A 21422-nucleotide genomic window follows, 5' to 3' on the forward strand; every position below is an offset into this window, starting at 1 on the left:
CTAATTTAAAAGCATGAAATTGACACAAAAAATTAAATGATTAGGATTAAATTGTAGAAAATGCAGAGCAATTAGAAAGGAATTCCTTGGAAACAGAAATTTTATTTGCAAGTTCTGGAAATCTGTTAGGGAATCATATTATACATTTTTGTTTCAAAGACTTAAGAGGTTGCTGGTGGCACTTCGACAAGGTTGGTAGTTTTTAACAACTAAAACAGTGTTACAACAGGGAAAATGTGAAACTTACCTTCAATCAGAGCCCAACTATAAGGGCAACGAAGAATTTCGAAGATGGTAACAAACCAAACAGTAGCATTACCATTCATGCACTTCGAAGTGGTGTAACCTATGTTAACTGCAGAACTATTTGGTTGCTAAAGATGCTGAGCCAGCTGTTGCCTCTGCTATTAAAGAAATAGGTTGACGTGCCTGGAGGCAGGCACCTATATCAAACGGATGCAACTCAGAACCGTCAAAAATAAGATTTACTCCAGGAAGGATTACTTCTTTACTATCACACTCATCTGTTTCAGCTTTTATTGTGTTGGCTTGAGTAGCTTCTTCAATGGGCCTTGTAGCAGCTTCATAAACAGGAGTTAAAGCATAAGATCTGCATGCACCATCCAAAAGTATATAGTTTCTGAGAATTTGAATGATTACGAAACCAAAATTATGAGCTATAATGAACAGATGGAAGGAATTATACCAGGTTTATTAATGACTTGAGTTTGTATAAAATATCCCCATTTTAATTTTAAACTACTCCAACCATATTCACACACATAATAAAAAGAAAAAAAAGAACAAGGAAACAACCAATGGATACCAATAACATAAAACCACTGCACGGTTATTGTTATGGTGTGGGTCACACAGGGTACAGAGAATGAGATTCAAAAGAGTAAGGAGATCGAGAGAGTTTGAGAAAGAGTATCTCTATGATTCAGTATGAAATGGGTGTGTTAGTTGTATTCGGTTACAAATTGTGTATTTATAGAGTGATTAGCAAGGTCCTCCTTTGCCACGTGTCAGACTACTAGTTTGTATTTGGATCCTTACTCTCTTAGGTTCAGTGGTGATTTCGGCTCTGTCGTCTTATGGGTAACACGCCTTAAGTCGGTTCTTATTCAGATTTCCGACTTAGGGTGACCCTTAGGAGGCGATAAGTCAATATTTATCCCGGAATAGTTGCCCCCAAGTTGACATTGCTTTATAAGTGAAATGAATATTTACCCCGGAACAGTTATAAATGCCGATATTGCTAAGATTTTAGGCAGCAGAATATGCGGGAACAGCCTCAGAAACCCAAGTCGACATTGCTTTATAAGTGAAATGAATATTTACCCCGGAACAGTTATAAATGCCGATATTGCTGAGATTTTAGGCAGCAGAATATGCGGGAACAGCCTCAGAAACCCAGGACACTGGAAACATCTCAAATTATGCTGAGTCAAAGAAAAATTAACAAAAATGAGAGAAACACATGGAATATTAAACTGTGCACACGATGATATGTGCACAATATACACAAAAATCATGGGACCAGCAATTTGAAATAGCCAAGATAAGTACCAAAAAGCAGTAGGACATGGAGAGGACAGCAGCAAAACTGAGTTTGGTGTCAAGAGAAGGCAATTCTGATCCAGGGGTTACCAGACCAGATTGAAATTTGCTGTTGCTGGAAAGTTTATTTACAGTGAAAACCCATCAGAAAGGGTCATATAAAGGCAGACTCTCACTAGCATTGACAAGCAATGATGAAGGATTTGTCATTGAGCAGTGGGACAGCAGATTTAGGATTTTGATGGGAGAGATGGGTTGAAAAATGCTCTAACACCATCTTAAGAATTACAAGAACAATATGATTAGGGGATTAAACTGTATCTAGGCAGGCAGCCCCCGTACCGTCACCACGTATGATATGCTACAAAAAAACATCTAACTATTGATGATATTCTATTCACCTTCATTGCGCCACCACCACAGTTGTAAATTTTGTACTCTTAATTTAGAATGTATCACAAAAAATGTTTACAATCAATGGATTAGATTACAGAAGAAGCTAGGTGATTATTTATGACAAAGTAACTGATTTTATGTTTGTCTAAAAATGCTAGAAGAATCCATTCATTAATCTGATAAGAAAATTCAGTAATCTTCAAGAATTAAATATTTAGAAGTTAACAAACCTAAGAATGCTGCCATCAAAGCTTAAAACTTCAGTTCGGCAGCGTTGTCGATTTGCCAGTTTTAACCTTTGATGTTCACTTGAGGCCCCTGAAATTGGAGAAGAAGGGTCCATGAGCGGATTCCACCTTCCACTAGCATAATTCATAAGTTGTCGTGAGGATTCCTTAGCTTTCTCCTTCTGGTAAAGAACCTTTGCAGCAGGACCTGTTGCTTGGTACTCAGCACAAATGTCACACAAGTTTTTCCTTAAGTTTTGCATTGCATGACGGTGTTCTTCAAATGAGTCAGATTGAAGTAACTCAGAAGAAACAACCCTTTGACATATATTATTACACACCTTTGGACTGAATAGTGGCATCCCAAATTCAATACTCAACGGAACCCATTCATACTTCTCTTCAGGTGAGAACTGGTTTGATTCTCGTACATTATATAATTTCAGTAGGCGAATATACCCAACTGTCCACAGTTCCATCTTGTTTGCCAAATTAGTCAGGAGAGACTTCAGTTTTGAACTTTCCCCTTCACATAATCCTAACTCTTTTCCAACAGAGATAATTGATCCATCAGAATTCTTTAAGGGCAAAGGGATATCCACTGTAATCACCTTACTAGATTCATCAAGGTCAAACCTACTTAGAGGCTGCACCAGCACAGCTGAATGTTTAAGAAGTGAATTTAAACAATGTAGGAGTATACTTCCCTTTACTAAATTTCCTTCATGCTTCCCTCCCAACCCTCCTACTGTGGAACCATCCCAAGACCATATTAGAGCTTTCTCACAACCAGCCAATGGAGCAGGAAGGAAGCGCAGACACTGTCCTTTCATCAGAACAACTGATAGAGGCCCACTAGCTACAGTTGAATACAATACCAATTTCATCCAAGGAGTCATAAAAGAATACGAGGGGGGACCAAAATGAACCAGACCTGTGGATCCAGGAAGAACTGATGAAAAAGGAAGAGGCACTATGGACACAACTACATCATAATCACGAACAAACAATCGATCAAGGGTTGCCGGTGCAAGAGAAGCCAAGCTTTCACAGCGGAGAATGTCTACACGATATTTCTTTTTTCTTTTTAACATTTCAGTTCCAACATCTGACTCTTCTACCATAAGTTTGTCATTATTCTGGAGATTTCCATCTTCATTGGCTTCCTGTACATGACTACCATCACCTTCAAAAGGAATAGAACAGGTTCCACCAACCATATTACTAGGAGCAGCTTCAGTGGAAGCAAGAGCCTCTACTAACTTCTCTAAATCTGAACTTAATATATCATAATTATTCATCCCAGCTTCTGTAATACCAGATTCTCCTGATTTGTCAGTCAGAGAGATTTCAGATATTGGAGAACTAGGCTCATCATTGCTTACAGTAACCAAATTCATCTTATCTTCACCCACTTTTGCATCAGAAGCAACTCCACCTGATTGTAGACATTCTAATACACAACGCAAGCTAAATGCATGATTTGCAAATTCCTGCAGTTCTCCCTCAAATTTGGCACCTTCCAGAGTGCTAAGATCCTTGCAAAGATCAGCAATACTGGCATGACCCAATTTACCCGCTTCATAGAGTGTAACAGCATGAGATTTCAGGCCTGACAGTTCCGCAGGAAGAATGATTTTGGTTAGACTATAGACATAGACATACGAATAAATTCTCAGACACAGAAGATAGAAGACAAACATGCTCACAATAGATAGACCAAAAAGAAAATTTTACAACTTTGAAATAGAACTAAAACACAGATTTATTAATCACTAATCAGTAATCTTAGTGTTGTGATACATTCCATAATTAGCACAGATTTCATTTTTTAATTAGTACAGATTTGATTTTTTTTATTTGTACAGATTTTGTTCCATTGTATTTTGATTTGTACAGATTTTGTTCCATTGTATTTCTTTCCTTAATTGGGAGCTCCTTGAGTTAGTTATATGCATATCAAGCATGCATACTTGAGGTGTTAAATTTAGCGATATGTCTAGAGAGTCTAGAGAGAGAGAGAGAGAGAGAGAGAGAGAGGCTGAAGGAGCAAAACAGCGAGTGGGTAAGAGAGCGACCATGTCTCAGCTATGTTGAGAAAGGGTACGATCGACGCGATGTGGCGATAGTGGTGGCACGACCAGGTGAGGGGAGGCAGAAAAACTGGAGGGACACATTAGATGTGTCTTCCTTCTACTTCACGTGATTTCCAGAAGATATGGGGGAAAAGGATTTATGGTTCGAATTTAAAAAATGGGGCGACGTCAGGGAGATATTCATCGCAAAAAATAGAAACGGAAGTGGGAGGAGATACGGTTTCGTGCCATTCAAAGGGGTTGAAGATGTTCGAAAACTTGAGAGGCAGTTAGAGCAACATGGAAGGGAACGAAAGCTGACAAGGAAAACCAACATCACTGATCAATACAACAAGGGACATCAAAGGGATAAGCTAGCAAAGCGAGACGAGAACATAGGCAGGATGAAAACAACACAAACAATGTGGAATAGAGGAGCTTGGAATCAATATCCTCAACGAAATACATTAACCGTTTCGTACGCAGAAGCGGTTGCGACAGGCAGCAAGATGACAACAAAGAGATCGATCCCGACACATAAACAGGCGATGATGCAACCATCCCACTCGTCAATACAGCTAATGATACCCATCAAACAGAGGACATGGTTCAGTGACGCATGGGTTGGCAGGTTATGAAACCTGACGGCGGTCGATAGATTAGAGGAAGAACTGATGTGGGACAGAGGTGAGGACGTTAGGCCTAAGTACCTTGGTGGTGATATGGTACTACTCATGGGCCTTAGTGATACCAGAGCAGAAGATTTGTGCAGGGAAGAAGACGAAAGTGGTTTGTCCATGTTTCATACATTGGAGAAATGGAGCCCAACCATGAAGTCTGGTTTCAGGTTGGTTTGGGTCCTATGCTGGGGAGTCCCGTTACACGCATGGAACATGGAAAATATCAAAAAGATTGCGGGGGTGGTGGGTGAAGTGGTCAAGATTGATGACGACGCTGTAGACCTCTAACGCCTAGATAAGGCAAGAGTGCTCATTAAGACATCATGGCACCCCACAATTAACCCCAAGGTGCTGGCGTCCATTAACGAGGTCTAATACATCATTAATATCGTGGAGGAGACATGCTACAGCCCCTGTAAATGTAAATGCAATGGGGACAACTTCACAGGATCCTCAAAGGAAATATCGTCAGACGAGAGTGACACGGGGCAGAGCCTGATGTCGGAATACAAAACGTATGTTGGTGAGTCTTTGGCAGCAGCCATGGACGTGGGAGCATCAGAGAGTTACCAGCACAGAAGCTAAGGGGAGAATCTATTGTCCGATGGTCAATGTATTAAACAAAGACCCCTGGATATTAGTCAGGACCCTCTGCCAAGTAGACCAATCAACATTAGGCCTAGCGACAACAGTACCAGCCATGGGGTTGAGTCTCTATGTGATGCTGGCGGACGACACACCCACTCTGGCAAGCCAGCTTGGTGATAAGGACAGATATGGAAAAGATGATAGATGTCAGGAGGTAGGGGCAGCAGAGGTTGACGCAGGAATGGTGAATGGTACTGTGGTTGTTGAAGAGAAGAACAGAAACAGAGGTAACAAAGGAAAAAATAGAGAAGAAAGGGGCCCACAACTAACCCAGAATTTTGAATTAAAGGGGGAACAGGCACGTGCTGGTTCAGAGGACAGAAAAGAAGCTCTGTCTACTACAGGGCCCACAAACAAAAAAATGAGGAAAGAAAGGGACAGATATCAAATGGTGGGCTGTAACATAAATGGGCCTGACCCTAAGTGGAAGGTATACTCTAGAAATAGGTGATGCAAAAAGGAAGTTGGACCCAAAGAGACAAATGGACCCAAAACAATAATTGGGCCTCAAAATAATCAGCAACAGCAGCAGAACAGGTGGTGCAAAAAGGAAGCTGGACCCAAAGAGACAAATGGACCCAAAGAAATAATTGGGCCCCAAAATGATCAGCAACAGCAACAAAATAGCAGCTTAGGAAAGGAGCTCACTTCCAGCAAAACTAACCACGAGACATCCCCAAAATTGCTAAGGGGTAGCGGACTGAAAGAAATTATAAGCTGGGAGGAAAGGCACGATGATGATTACAAAACAGCTATTTTAAAGTCAGCTAGGAGCCCTACAAAATGTGAGTTGGTAAAAGAAGCTGCAAGTAATTGGGATATGGCAAAATATTTGGGAGTCAAATGCTGTAATCAGGAGGACATAATGGTATGCAAAATGATGAGCATGGAAGAAAGGGATAAGGGAGAGGGGCAGAGGAAGGGAAATAGTGCAGAGGATTAATGAAGATTATAACATACAATATAAGGGGCTAGGGAGGGGGTTAAAGTGGGCCTCCATCAGATAACTAGTCAAAAAAGAAAGAATAGATATGTTATGTCTACAAGAGACTAAGAGGGATGTCAGCACAAGGTTTTAATGAATATTCTCTCATATAATGTAAGGGGTTTGGGGAGGGGCATAAAGTGGGCAGCAATAAGAAGATTAAGAAAATTGGAGGGACCAGATATGATCTGTCTTCAAGAAACGAAGAAAGAATTCATAGACAAAGCTATGTGTCAGGCGATTTGGGGGGATGCAGAGGTGTCATGGGAGATGCAGCCTGCTACTAATACAGCAGGGAGTATTTTGTGCATGTGGTGTGAAAACTCATTTAGACTTCAGAGGAAAGTTATAGGTAATGGTTTTATTTTTTTGGAAGGGGAATTGGTTAGAGAAGCTCAACAGATCAACATAATTACGATTTACTCACCATGTGACATTCATGGTAAGAGATCGTTATGGGAGGCAGTAAAACATCTAAAAGAAGCAGCAGCAGGGGTGTTCTGGTGTATATTGGGTGACTTTAACTCAATTAGGGACCCTGAAGAAAGATTTGGTAGCAGCCAAAGGACACTCATAGACAACAGCATCAACGAATTCAATGAGTGGATACATGAAATGGAGATGCTCGAGGTTCCTTGGCTGGGCAGGAAGTTTACCTGGATCAGACCAAATGGTGCGTCTAGGAGTAGGCTGGATAGGTGCTTGGTTTCCCCGGAGTGGCTGCATAGATGGCCTGCAAGTGTCCAAATTACACTTGCTAGGAACTTTTCAGATCATTGCCCACTTCTTCTTCGATCAAAGGCTGTTGATTGGGGCCCTCAGCCATTTAGGGTCCTGGATTGTTGGCTCTCGGATAACTCCTTTAAGAAAATTGTTCAGCAGTGCTGGAACTCTCATTTGCAACCAGGCTGGGGAGGTTTCGTGCTCAAGGAAAAATTTAAGAGATTAAAACAGAGGGTGCAGATTTGGAACAAGGAAGAGTATGGTGACACGTTCAAAAAGATCAAAATGATTGAGTCTGAATTAAATAAGCTGGAGGAAAATTCAATGCAGAGGCAGCTATCTTCCCAAGAAGATATCAAGAGAAAGCATTTACAGGAAGCTCTATGGGCAACAGCAAATGCTCATGAATCGTTGTTGAGGCAGAAAGCAAGGACTAGATGGATCAAGGAGGGTGATTGTAATTCACGTTACTTTCACCTCTTGATGAATGCTCACCGCAGAAATAATTATATTAAAGGGGTCAGAATTGATGGGGCATGGATTGATGAGCCACAGAAGGTGAAGGAGGAAGTCAGGAATTTTTTCTCACAAAGATTTCAAGAACCGGTATTCAGTAGACCTACATTGGATGGCATCTCTTTTCAAACCATCAGTCAGCATCAAAACAATATACTGGTGGCCCCTTTTCAGGAGGAGGAAATTAGGGAAGCTATTTGGGACTGTGGGAGTCAAAGAAGCCCAGGGCCGGATGGCTTCAATTTCAAATTTATAAAGCAATTCTGGGAGCTGCTTAAACCTGATGTGCTTCGCTTTTTGGATGAGTTTCATGCAAATGGAGTGTTCCCAAGGGGTTGTAACGCATCTTTCTTAGCGTTAATCCCAAAGGTGCTTGATCCCCAAATTTTAAACGATTACAGACCCATACATATCTCTTATTGGGTGCATGTATAAGATAGTAGCTAAATTGTTGGCTAAGAGATTGAAGAAGGTGATGTCTTCTATCATCAATGAGTCCCAATCTGCCTTCATTGAAGGGAGACAGCTTCTTCATAGTGTAATCATAGCAAACTAGGTAATTGATGAAGCCAAGAGAAGCAATAGATCCTGCCTTGTTTTCAAAGTGGATTATGAAAAGGCATATGATTCGGTATCTAGGAGCTTTTTGTTCTATATGTTGAAGAGAACAGGTTTTAGTCCACAATGGGTCAAGTGGATTGAAGGATGTGTGAAATCCGCCTCTATTTCTATTTTGGTGAATGGAAGTCCGACTTCAGAATTCTTACCTCAAAGGGGTCTACAGCAAGGGGATCCATTAGCACCCTTTCTTTTTAATATTGTCGCAGAAGGATTGAATGGGCTAATGAGGAGGGCTTTGGAGGAAAACCTGTACAAAGGCTATCTGGTTGGTGCTAACAATGTGCCTATCAGCATCTTGCAGTATGCGGATGACACCATTTTTTTCGGAGAAGCATGTATGGAGAATGTTGAAGCAATAAATGTTATGCTAAGGTCTTTTGAGTTGGTATCAGGATTGAAGATCAATTTTGCTAAGAGCTCCTTTGGTGCTTTCAGAGTAACAGATCAATGGAAGCAACTTGCGGCCAATTATTTGAATTGTAGCTTGATGGCTTTTCCTTTTGTTTATCTGGGTATTCCCATCGGGGCCAATCCGAGGCGGGGTAGGATGTGGGATTCTATTATTCACAAATGCGAGAGAAAACTCTCAAAATGGAAACAAAGGTATATCTCATTTGGGGGGAGAGTGACACTGATTCAATCCGTACTAACATCCATTACTATCTATCTCTTTTCTTTTTTCAGGGTACCTCAATCAGTGGCTGCCAAATTAGTAAAGATCCAGCGTAGATTCCTTTGGGGAGGTGGGCATGATCAAAATAAGATTGCTTGGATAAGCTGGGAGAAAGTTTGCTTACCAAAAGAAAGAGGAGGGCTTGGTATCAAGGATGTCAACGCTTTTAATATTGCCTAGTTAGGCAAATGGAAGTGGCATCTCTTAAACCATCAACAGGAACTTTGGATTAAAGTAGTGGAGTCTAAATATGGAGGGTGGAGGGGTTTGGAGGAAAGGGATAGGGCAGCCAGCCAGTCGTTATGGTGGAGGGACTTAAAAAGGGTCGTTTGTCAACCATACCAAGGAAGGAGAATACAAGAAGGATTTAGATGGAAGGTTGGTGCTGGTCATAGAATCAATTTTTGGGAGGATAGATGGATAAGCCAAGATATATCACTAGCAGAAAAGTATCCTAGGCTTTACCTTATTTCATTGCAGCAACATCACACTATTAGACAGATGGGAGAACACAAAGATCATGGGTGGGAGTGGCATTTTACTTGGAGGAGAAATCTGTTTGACAGTGAAATAGAGTTGGCTGTCAACTTCCTTGGAGAGGTAGAAGGAAAGATCATCCAGCATCAAGGTGAAGATGGTTGGGAATGGATTGGACACCCATCAGGTATCTATTCTACTCATTCTGCATATCAGATGTTAAGGGAAGGGGGACCAGCTGCAAGTAAGGAGGAAGTCTTTGTGGAATTATGGAAATTGAAGATTCCCAGTAAAATAGCTATATTCGCGTGGAGATTATTTCAAGACAGACTGCCAACAAAAACTAATTTGCAAAGAAGGCAAGTGCAGATCATGGATGCATCATGCCCTTTCTGTGGAGGTATGGATGAGGAGGTTTCCCACTTATTTTTCCACTGCACAAAGATTCGGCCTATTTGGTGGGAGACTATATCCTGGATGAATATCAGTAGTGTGTTTCCTTCCAATCCTGTACAGCATTTTCTTCAGCATTCTTTTGTGCAAGTGGAAGGTATAAGAAGCAAGAGGTGGCAAAGTTGGTGGACGGCTGTTGTTTGGTCTATATGGAAGATGCGGAACAGAATTATCTTCTCCAATGAATCTTTTAGTGGTAGCAAGCTCTTCGACGATGCAGTATTTTTAGCTTGGACATGGGTCACCAATTTGGACAAAGATTTCAAACTTCACTTTAACCAATGGTCAAGTCACATCAAAGAGGGATTTTTGTATTAGCTTTCAGTAGCTCTGAGTAGGAGTTGTAGCAGATATTTAGATACCTTATTATGTAGCCATACTATGGTTCATTTTCAAACTACTTTAGTTTTATTTTGGAACCATGAGTATGGACCTAATTTTTTGTACTTAGTACATCTGGTACTTCTATCAATATATTAATATTTTTGTTGATCAAAAAAAAAAAAAAAGAGACTAAGAGGGAAGTGATAGACAATAAGGTATGCCAAGCTTTATGGGAGGATCCTGAGGCTGGATGGGAGGTACAACCAGTATGTAATAGTGCTAGAGGATTACTATGTATATGGAATGAGGAGACATTCAGACTAAAAAACATGTTGATTGGCGATGGTTTCATTTACCTAGAAGGGATATGGAAAGCGGATGGTGGCAAAATCGTGATGGTGAATATATACTCGCCATGTGATGTAGTTTTGAAAAGAAATTTGTGGAAAAAGATCAGACAGATAAGGCATGCAAACATGGGGGGCTTATGGTGCATAATAGGAGATTTCAATTGTATTAGAAGACCCTTAGAAAGAATAGGCACTTGTCAAAGGATGCAAGATGAGGGTATTATGAAGGAATTTAATGTATGGATTGTAGATTTAGAGGTTGAGGATGTGCCTTTTGTGGGACGAAGATTCACTTGCTACAGACCAAATGGACAGCCAAAAGCAAATTGGAACGTCTACGGGCCCTTGTGAATTCTCTTAGTAAGACATCTAGTTCTTGTTCCCTAACCATGACTGGTAAGAGTTCTAGCTTCCTATCCTTTAATGCTTATGGTACTGAAAATATTTGCATTATAGGCTCTAGTGCTACTGATATGACACCTCACTCTTCTTATTTTTCATCCTACACCTTTTTAACTGGTAACCAACACATCACTGTCGCTAATGGTTCTCATACCCCCATTACTGATTGTGGTAACATTCAACTTCAATCTTCCCTTCATTTGAACAATGTGCTCCATGTTCTCAAACTATCTAATAACCTCTTGTCTATTCATAAAATCACCCAGGACTTAAACTGTGTTGTGACATTTTTCAACTTTCATTGCGTTTTCCAGGATCTTGCCACGAGGAGGACGATTGAAATTGCTAAAAAACAGGGTGGGTTATACTACTTGCAACATGAGGACAATACAGAGTGCATCAAATAAAATGCTCTCACTTCCAATAATCAGACAAGTTCATAACCTTGGTCATTCTCCCAAATATGGCTTCATCATAGGCGTCTAGGTCATCCTCCGTTTAGTGTCCTTAATTCTTTATTTCCTTTTTTGATTACAAAAATGTCAGTCCATTCTTTTCATTGTGATGTTTGTGAGTTTGCTAAACACTATCGAACAACTTTTCTTCCAAGTACTAATAAAAGTTCTAAACCTTTTGATCTTGCTCATTCGGATGTGTGGGGACCTGCACCTATCAGTAATACTTTTGGTGCAAAGTGGTTTGTTTTTTTTATTGATGACTGCACTCGGGTTACCTGGATATTTCTCATGAAAGACAAATCTGAAGTTTTCCAATTGTTTGTAAATTTTTACCGTATAATTCAAACACAATTTGGGAGCCCAATTAAAAAATTGCGTTCTGATAATGGGAGAGAGTATGTGAATCAAAACCTTTCCAATTTTCTCAAAGATAACGGTGTTGTTCATGAGTTAAATTGTGTGGATACCCCTCAACAAAATGGGGTTGCAGAAAGGAAAAATCAACATCTCCTTGAGGTTGTTAGAGCTTTACTCTTCCAAATGTCTGTTCCTAAGTCTTACTAGGGGGAAGTTGCTCTAACCGCTACTTAATAAATAGGTTACCCTTTTGTGTTTTAAATGGTGTTAGTCCTACTCAACTCATGATCACATTTTATCTGTCTGTTCCCCTTATGACCAGTCTTTAGAATCGTGTCTTTGGATGTTATGTCTTTGTTCATGTTCATGGTCCCCATTGGAAAAAGTTAGATCCTCGGGCTATCAAATGTGTCTTCATAGGTTATGCCTCAAACAAAAAGGGGTTTGAATGTTATCACTCTCAAAATCGTCGTGTCATTGTTTCCAAGGATGTCACTTTTCATGAAACAGAGTCTTTCTTCACTAGTCCTTCGCTTCAGGGAGATCTAGAAGTTGAGATTCCTGAGTTGTCCTGTTTTCCCTTGTTGCAGGATTCCACTCCTACAAAGAATGACAAAGACCCTGAACCAGCATCATCACCAGTTCAAGAATCATGTCTCCGAGGATGGAGATAACCACTCAGTCAACAAGAATCATGTCTTCGAGGATGCAGAAACTAAAAGTTATGGTACTGACGAGGAGGAAGGCACGCTGCCTCATGCTTGGATGAAAAAGGTGGAATTACCCACTTTCGAGGGGATCGAACCATTGAGCTAGATAGCGAGGGCGGAAAAGTTCTTCAAAGTGAAGCAAGTCAAACCTTTAGAGAAGCTCCAGTTGGCTTTCATCAACATGGAAGGGAATGCAGTGCACTACTTCCAATTTTGGCGCAAGAAATTCAAGAATCCTTCTTGGATGGATTTTTGTACAGCGTTGCTGCAAAGATTCGAGGAAAATGGTCGCGACACAGTATTATGTAAGTGAATTTGAACTCTAGGTGGCTCATCATCTATACCGAAGGATCAAGTGATGGGATATTTCTTGGCGGGACTACAGAAAAACATTAGAAGAGGACAGGTGATGCAATTATACCCCCAAGGACATTGGATAGAAGACTCTAAGAAGATTGAGCCAAAAATGCAGAAGGCCCTAGGATTCTCATGAGCCTTAGCATAGATATTGGACTCATGAGCTAAGTATGAACTCATCTTTGTACATATTAGATTAGGGTTTCATTATTTTTGGGCCTTATATTTAGGACTCTATAGTGTAGGGAGGGTATCTTAGTAATGTAGGATTTTTCAGGTCTTGTATTTTAGAGCACCTAGACTAGTTTTTGTATTGGGGGTAGTTCTATAATTTCACATGCATCAAGTGTGATCTTTTGCAGGTTTGAGTTGCATAGAAGGAGGTGGGGTTCAGTTGTTCAATGGAAGCGGTGAGAGAGTACTAGAGTATGTTTTTGCATAACTGTGAAAACAGTTTTGTAGTATGTATGTAAGGGTTGTTAGCTTTTGCTAACAACACCTCTCTAGTGTTAGACAGCTGGTAATATGCTTGTAAGGGCTGTTAGCTTTTGCTAACAGCACCTCACTGGTGTTAGGCGGTTACTTTTCTGTTATTGTTAGTTCAAAGGTTTGAAGGTCTATATATACTTTTTTTTGTAACTAATTTGTTCAAATTAAATAATATCAGTTCTCTCTAAATTTTCTCTCTTACTCTCTCTCACTTTGTCAAAGATGGTATCTAGAGCCAACCTTTTGTAGTTATTGTGCCTTCACAAGTTCCAGATCCATTCATCCATAGCTTTCGCTCCTTTGAATTTCGTCTCTCAATCCTTTCCAAACTCCATCACCGAGAAGCTCGACGATTCGAGCTATCTCCACTGGTGACAACATGTAGAACCGGTTATCAAATTGTATACACTATAGCGTTTCGTTGTCAATCCCGTTGTTCCGCCTTGCTATCACATGGAAGATGATCACATTGTTGATCGTGTGAATCCTAAGTAGGAAGCTTGGGAAGTTCAGGACCAAATGCTTCTTGGTTGGCTCCAATCCACTCTCTCGAAATCAGTTTTGCTAAGCGTCCTTGGCTCGAATCATTCTTATCAGGTTTGGGAAAAGATTCATGAGTATTTTAGCCTCCATACAAAATCTCGTGCTTGACAACTGTGAATTGTGATGCGCACGGTTTCACTTGAAAGTAAATCAATTGATGAATACAACAACAACAACAACGCCTTATCCCACTAGGTGGGGTCGGCTACATGGATCAACTTCCGCCATAATGTTCTATCAAGTACCATACTTCTATCCAAATCATTAAGTTCGAGATCCTTTTTGATAACCTCTCTTATAGTCTTTTTGGGTCTTCCTCTGCCTCGAATTGTTTGCCTTCTCTCCATCTGGTCTACTCTCCTCACTACAGAGTCTACCGGTCTTCTCTCTACATGCCCAAACCACCTAAGTCTATTTTCCACCATCTTCTCTACAATAGGCGCTACTCCAACCCTCTCTCTAATAGCTTCGTTTCTAATTTTATCCTGTCGAGTCTTACCACACATCCACCGCAACATCCTCATCTCCGCTACACCTACTTTATTCTCATGTTGGCTCTTGACCGCCCAACATTTTGTTCCGTACAAAATCGCCGGTCTTACCGCAGTCCGATAAAACTTTCCCTTTAGCTTGATCGGTACCTTTGCATCACATAACACCCCCGATGCTTTTCTCCATTTCATCCATCCTGCTTGAATGCGATGATTCACATCCCCTTCAATTTCTCCATCATCCTGTATTACAGACCCAAGATATTTAAACCGTGTGACTTGAGGAATAATATGGTCTCCTATTTTCACCTCTGAGTTAGAAACCCTCCTTCTTTTGTTGAACTTACATTCCATATACTCCGATTTGCTTCTGCTTAGGCGAAAGCCATGTGTTTCTAGAGCTCGTCTCCAAGTTTCCAACCTCTCATTCAACTCCTCCCTCGACTCTCCAAGGAGGACTATGTCATCTGCAAAAAGCATGCATCTCGGCGCTATCTCTTGGATTTGTTCCGTGAGGACATCCAGAATTAAGGTAAAAAGGTAGGAGCTAAGGGTTGACCCTTGATGCAAACCAATTGTGATGGGAAAATCGTCTGACTCTCCACCCTGTGTCCTAACACTAGTCGATACCCTATCATACATATCTTGGATAGCTCGAATATATGCAACCCTAACCCCTTTCTTCTCTAGAGCTTTCCACAAAATCTCTCTAGGCACGCTATCATACGCTTTCTCCAAATCAATAAAAATCAAGTGCAAGTCTTGTTGGTCCATGCGATATTGCTCCATCACCCGCCGTAATAAATAAATCGCTTCCATGGTCGACCTTCCCGGCATGAAACCAAATTGATTCTCAGTAACTTGAGTCTCCTTTCTTAATCTCCGTTCGATCACTCTTTCCCATAATTTCATGGTATGACTCATGAGCTTGATTCCCCTATAATTTGCACAATTTTGTATATCCCCCTTGTTCTTATAGATTGGCACTAACGTGCTTCTCCATTCCTCCGGCATGCGTTTTGACCTCATAATTTCATTAAAGAGTTTGGTGAGCCACTCAAGACCTCTATCTCCAAGAGTTTTCCACACTTCAATAGGTATGTTGTCTGCCCCCACCGCCTTACCGTTACTCATTCTTTTCAACGCTTCCTTTACTTCCTGTTTCTGAATCCGACGATAGTACTTATAGTTCCGGTCCTCTTCTCTTGTGTCTAGACTGCTAGAGTCATATCCATATCCATCATTAAATAAGTTGTGGAAATACGCCTTCCACCTTTCCTTGATATCTTTTTCATGCACTAAGACTTTGCCTTCTTCATCCTTAACACACTTTACTTGATCCAGATCTCTAGTCTTCCTCTCTCTACCCTTAGCAAGCATATATATAGATCTTTCTCCGTCCCTGGTTCCTAGAGCTTGGTATAGTCCGTCAAAAGCTTGGACTCTTGCCTCACTCACCGCCTTTTTGGTTTCATTTCTAGCTATCTTATACTTATCCCAAGTTTCAGAATTTCTACACCTAGACCACTCCTTGAAACACTCCTTTTTTACTCTAACTTTGCTCTGAACACTTTCATTCCACCACCACGATTCTTTACCCCTAGGTCCAAAACCTCTAGATTCACCCAACGTCTCTTTAGCCACTTTAATAATCTCTTGGGACATCTTGTTCCACAGATCATTTGCACTTCCTTGTGATTGTCCACACCATCCCTCCCATATCTTTTGTTGGAAGATTCCTTGTTTCTCACCCTTCAAGTGCCACCATTTGATCCTTGGTGCTACCATAGGACTTCTTCTCTTTGCCCTTTCTCTAATTCTTACATCCATAACCAAAACTCTATGTTGGGTAGTCAGGCTCTCTCTCGGGATAACTTTACAGTTCAAGCAATACTTCCTATCAGACTTCCTGATAAGGAAGAAATCTATCTGAGAACATGTCCCTCCACTTTTGTAAGTGATAAGATGTTCCTCTCTTTTCTTAAACCATGTATTGGCTATAGAAAGATCCAAAGCCTCCGAAAACTCCAAGATGGATTTACCCTCCCCATTCATCTCCCCTAGGCCAAAACCCTCATGCAACCCCTCAAAACCTCTAGCCACGCTACCTACATGTCCATTGAGATCCCCTCCTAGGAAAACTTTCTCTCCTTGGGGTATATCCTGAAGTACCCCTTCTAGATCCTCCCAAAATTTTACCTTAAAGTGTTCTGCTAACCCAACCTGAGGTGCGTACCCACTAATAACATTAAAGGTGTCCTGTCCCACTACCAATTTTAAGGCTATGATACGATCTCCTACTCTTCTTACATCCACGACATCCTTCTTCCACTCCTTGTCCACAATAATCCCTACCCCATTTCTTGATTTGATTTTTCCCGTATACCACAGCTTAAATCCCGAGTTGTCTAATTCTTTCGCTTTTTCACCTGTCCACTTAGTTTCTTGTAGGCACATAAAATTGATCTTCCTCCTCACCATAACATCCACTATTTCCATAGATTTTCCAGTAAGTGTGCCTATATTCCATGTACCAAAGCGAATCCTCCTGTCATGAACTAGCTTCTTTACCCACACCCGTTCACGAAAATGTGGGAACCCTTGCTTACTTTTCACTACATCCGGGCGACGATGCAGCGGCCCTTGCTCTTTTGACACTGTACTCGAGCCATACAGCGCGTTGCTTCCGGACAACGACCTAGCATTCACATTATTACGTAATTGATCCATGTCATAGAGATTCGACAAAGTTTTACGTTGGCTGTCGAAAGCCTAACACAACCCTCTCCTTTTATCCGGGCTTGGGACCGGCTAAGAATAGCAAAGCTAACCTAGGCAGGATGAGCTTGCTGGTGTTGGAATTTCGGTCCGTCATGAGGAATACGTTAACGCGCTTCTTGAAGGACTCTCGTCCGATTATGCGCTGATGATCTCTATCATTGAGAGCAAGAAGCATACTCCATCCATCGCTGAGATTGAGGCCTTGCTTTACGGTCATGAAACTCGCCTTACTCACTATAATAAAGAAGCTTGGGTGCTGAGTTCTCCATCCTTGAATTACACTCAAGGCTATTCTCACTCTAATTCCCACAAATCTGGTGATCCTGGTGGTACTAGGGGATTGTATGGTCGTGGAAGTGGTGGTCGTGTGGCGATTTTCCTGATCGCGATGCCGGACGTAGTGGTGGTGGCTCTGGTAGAGGTCGTGGTGGTGGCCAATTTGCCAACTTTCAGTGTCAAATTTGCCTTAAGTACGGACATACTGCCAATGTCACTTTCGGTTTGATATGAGTTTTCAGTCCCATGAATCACTCACCTTTCTTGATCCACCACACTTCAACCAATTCCCTACTCCTCTGGTTCTGCCAGGACTTCCAATACCTAGATTAATCTCAATTCCAAGACTGCTGTTCCAGCATCCAATCAACCCAGTGCTATGCTTTCCAATTTCTCCTCTCATGGAAATGGTCATGCTAGCTCCACCTGGATTCCAGACTCTGGTGTCAGCTTCCATGTGACTGGTGGTGAATCACAGAACAAGCAGTTCACTCACTTTCATGGACCTGATCAAATCTTCATAGGCAATGGTGAAGGTTTGAGTATCTTTGGTGCTGGTTCCTCTTCTTTTGTGTCCCCCAATGATTCTCACATAACATTTAAACTTCACAAGTTATTACATGTTCCTTCAATATCAAAAAATTTGTTAAGTGTGAGTCAGTTTGCTAAAGATAACTCTGTTTTCTTTGAATTTCACCCTCATTTGTGTCTTGTAAAATCTCAGGGGATCAATAAAGTCCTTCTTCAAGTAGTTGTTGGTGTTGATGGTCTTTACTCCTTTCATAACCTCAAGTTTCAAGACAACTCTCCCCTGCTGTTGTCTACTTCAATTTCAGATACTGGCTTGTCTATTACAGCTGCTACGGTTAATGAAAACTCTACTGTGGTTTCCAATTCTGTTGTTTCTTCTCCTAGTATTGCTAGTCTCTGGCATGCTAGGTTAGCTCATCCTAATAGTCATGTAATGAAGCTAGTCTTCAATCATTGTAATATTTCCCACAACTACTAAAATATTTTCTGATTTTTGTTCTTCCTGCTGATGGAAAAATCTCATAGATTACCACCTCACACTTCTATTTCTGTTTACTCTCCTTTGGAGCTTATCTTCACAGATTTGTGGGGACCTTTGACTTCCTATGCTGGTCATAAATACTGTGTATCCTTTATTGATGCCTTTTCCAGGTACACTTGGATATTTCCTATTAAATCTAAGGATGAAACTCTTTCTGTTTTTCAAGCTTTTAAGTCAATGGTTGAACTACAACTTAATACTAAAATCAAGAGTGTTCAATCTGATTTTGGGGGGGGGGGGGGGGGGGTGAATACAGACCTTTCTCTGCTCTCCTAACCTCCTATGGCATCTCTCACAGACTCATTTGTCCCCACACTCATCAACAAAATGGTGTGGTTGAAAGAAAACACAGACATATAGTTGACTTGGGCCTTACATTGTTAAATCATGCTTCTTTACCCTTACAGTTTTGGGACTATGCTTTTACTACTGCTGTCTATCTGATTAATAGACTTCCCATTGCTTCCCTCAATTTTTCCATTCCCTTTGTTACCCTTTTCAACAAGGATCCTGATTTTGAATTTCTTAAAACCTTTGGTTGGGCCTGTTTTCCTTTGCTGAGGCCTTACCATGCACACAAACTTAATTTTTGGGGTATTTCTCCTCTCACAGGCTACAGATGTTTGTCTTCAACTGCCAAAATTTATATTTCCAAAGATGTTCTGTTTAATGAATTGAGGCTCTCTTATTCTGACTTATTTCCCTCCTCTTCTAAGTCAATCAAGAATCTTGATTCCTATTTCAGTCCTAATCCTAACCTGTCTCCTACATCTCAATCTTCTCAATTGTCTTATTTTCATTCTCCTTCTGCACTTCTTTTGAGTCTATATCTGTTCATCCTCAAACTCCAGAGTCCACAACCCTTAGTGAACCCTCTTCTGAGTCTGTTCCAGCACCTAACTCTATCCCAATTAACACTCACCCTATGCAGACAAGGTCCAAGTCTGGATTTCACAATCCTAGACTACATCCTTCTTTATTTCTTGCTCATTCTGAACCCAAAGCTATGAAACAGGCCCTGGAAAATGCAGATTGGCTTGCTGCCATGCAACAATAGTATGATGCTTTGCTGAAAAACAAAACTTGGGACTTAGTTCCCTTGCCTTCTAATTGACAGGCTATTGGGTGTAAGTGGATTTTCAGAGAAAAGGAAAATGTTGATGGTTCCATCAACAAGTTCAAAGCAAGGTTGGTAGCCAAGGGTTTTCATCAAGTTTATGGCTTTGACTTTCATGAGACTTTTTCCCCAGTGGTCAAGCCCATCACCATTCGTATTGTTCTCACACTTGCTCTCTCACATGGGTGGGAATTATTTCAGCTTGATGTGAATAATGCTTTTCTAAATGGGATTCTTGAAAAATCTGTATTTATGACACAACCTTCTGGTTTTGAAGTTGCAGATAGGTCCCTAGTCTGCAAGCTCGACAGAGCCCTCTGTGGCTTGAAACAAGCTCCAAGGCAGTGGTTTGATAGGCTGAAATCTACTCTACTTCAGTTTGGTTTTGTGGGGGAGCAAATGTGATTCTTCTCTCTTCATTTAAAGGCAACAGGTGCATATTGTCTCTGCCTTTTAGTCTATGTGGATGATATCATCATCACGGGTAGCTCTACCTCTCTTATTCAACAGCTCACAACCAAACTGCACACTGCCTTCTCTCTCAAGCAACTTGGTTATTCAGATTATTTTTTGGGTCAAGTATCTACCTAATAACTCTATACTGATGACTCAAAGTAAATATATTTGTGATTTACTCCACAAAACTCACATGGCTGAAGCTCATTTTATTTCTTCCCCCATTGTCTCTAATTGCAAGCTATCTCAACATGGTGCTGATGTCTTTCATGATCCAACTCTATACAGATCAATGGTTGGTCTGAAATCAGCTTTGCTATCAATAAAGTTTGTCAATTTATGGCTGCACCTCTAGACTCTCACTGGGCAATAGTTAAAAGAATCTTAAGGTATCTCAAGGGTACTTTGTTTCATGGACTACTTCTTCAGCCTGCTCTTATTACAAAGCCCTTGGTTCTTCCCGTGTTCTGTGATGTTTATTGGGCATCCGACATGGATGACAAGCCTTCCACCTCAGGGGCTGCCATCTTTCTTGGCCCAAACTTAATATCTTGGTGATCTTGCAAACAAAATGTCACAGCCAAGTCCAGCACTGAAGCCGAGTATCATAGTTTAGCTCAAACTTCCACTTAGTTAACATGGATTCATGCTCTTCTAACAGAACTACAAGTTCCCTTAACTACTCCTGTTCTTTTTTGTGACAACCTTTAGCTCAAACTTCCACTTAGTTAACATGGATTCATGCTCTTCTAACAGAACTGCAAGTTCCCTTCACTACTCCTGTTCTTTTTTGTGACAGCCAGAGTGTTCCTGTTCTTTTTTGTGACAACCAGAGTGTTGTATCCATTGCTCATAATCCTGTGCTTCACAGTCATACGAAACACATGAAAATTGATGTCTTCTTCGTTAGAGAAAAAATTCTGGCCAAGCAGCTTTCAATTGTGCATATCCCAGCTCTAGATTAGTGGGCTGATGTGCTGACCAAGCCTCTTTCTTCAACAAGATTTGAAGTTCTCAAGGGCAAACTCAATGTGAAGAATGTCTCTTCCGAAAACTCTTCCTCTTGAGTTTGAGGGGGAGGGGGGGATTAGAATGTGTTTGTATAACTATGAAAACAGTTTTGTAGTCTTTTTGTAGTATATTTGTAAAGCTAACAGCACCTCTCTAGTGTTGGGCAGCTGGTAATATGCTTGTAAGGGCTG

General features: G+C 40.9%; 1 protein-coding gene across 4 annotated transcripts in view; it reads right to left on the bottom strand.

The window, feature by feature from the left end:
* The window catches only part of LOC100813099 (protein FAM91A1), a 36412-nt gene that overhangs the window by 196 nt on the left and 14794 nt on the right, over positions 1-21422 (bottom strand). For 3 of the 4 annotated variants that reach the window (XR_420436.4, XR_420435.4, XR_420437.4), the window contains 2 exons: positions 2190-3798; positions 248-610 (listed from right to left, as the gene is read on the bottom strand). Coding sequence is in view for 1 of the 4 variants with exons in the window: in XM_003556887.5 (XP_003556935.1) it covers positions 364-610; positions 2190-3798 (1856 nt within the window). In the remaining 3 variants the exon portion in view is untranslated. Of the gene's footprint in view, positions 1-82; positions 611-2189; positions 3799-21422 lie in introns of those variants that run through there. The other variant, XM_003556887.5, reaches the window with a different exon arrangement.

This window comes from Glycine max, chromosome 20 (genome assembly GCF_000004515.6).
Source record: "Glycine max cultivar Williams 82 chromosome 20, Glycine_max_v4.0, whole genome shotgun sequence".
Classification (NCBI taxonomy): Eukaryota; Viridiplantae; Streptophyta; class Magnoliopsida; order Fabales; family Fabaceae; genus Glycine; species Glycine max.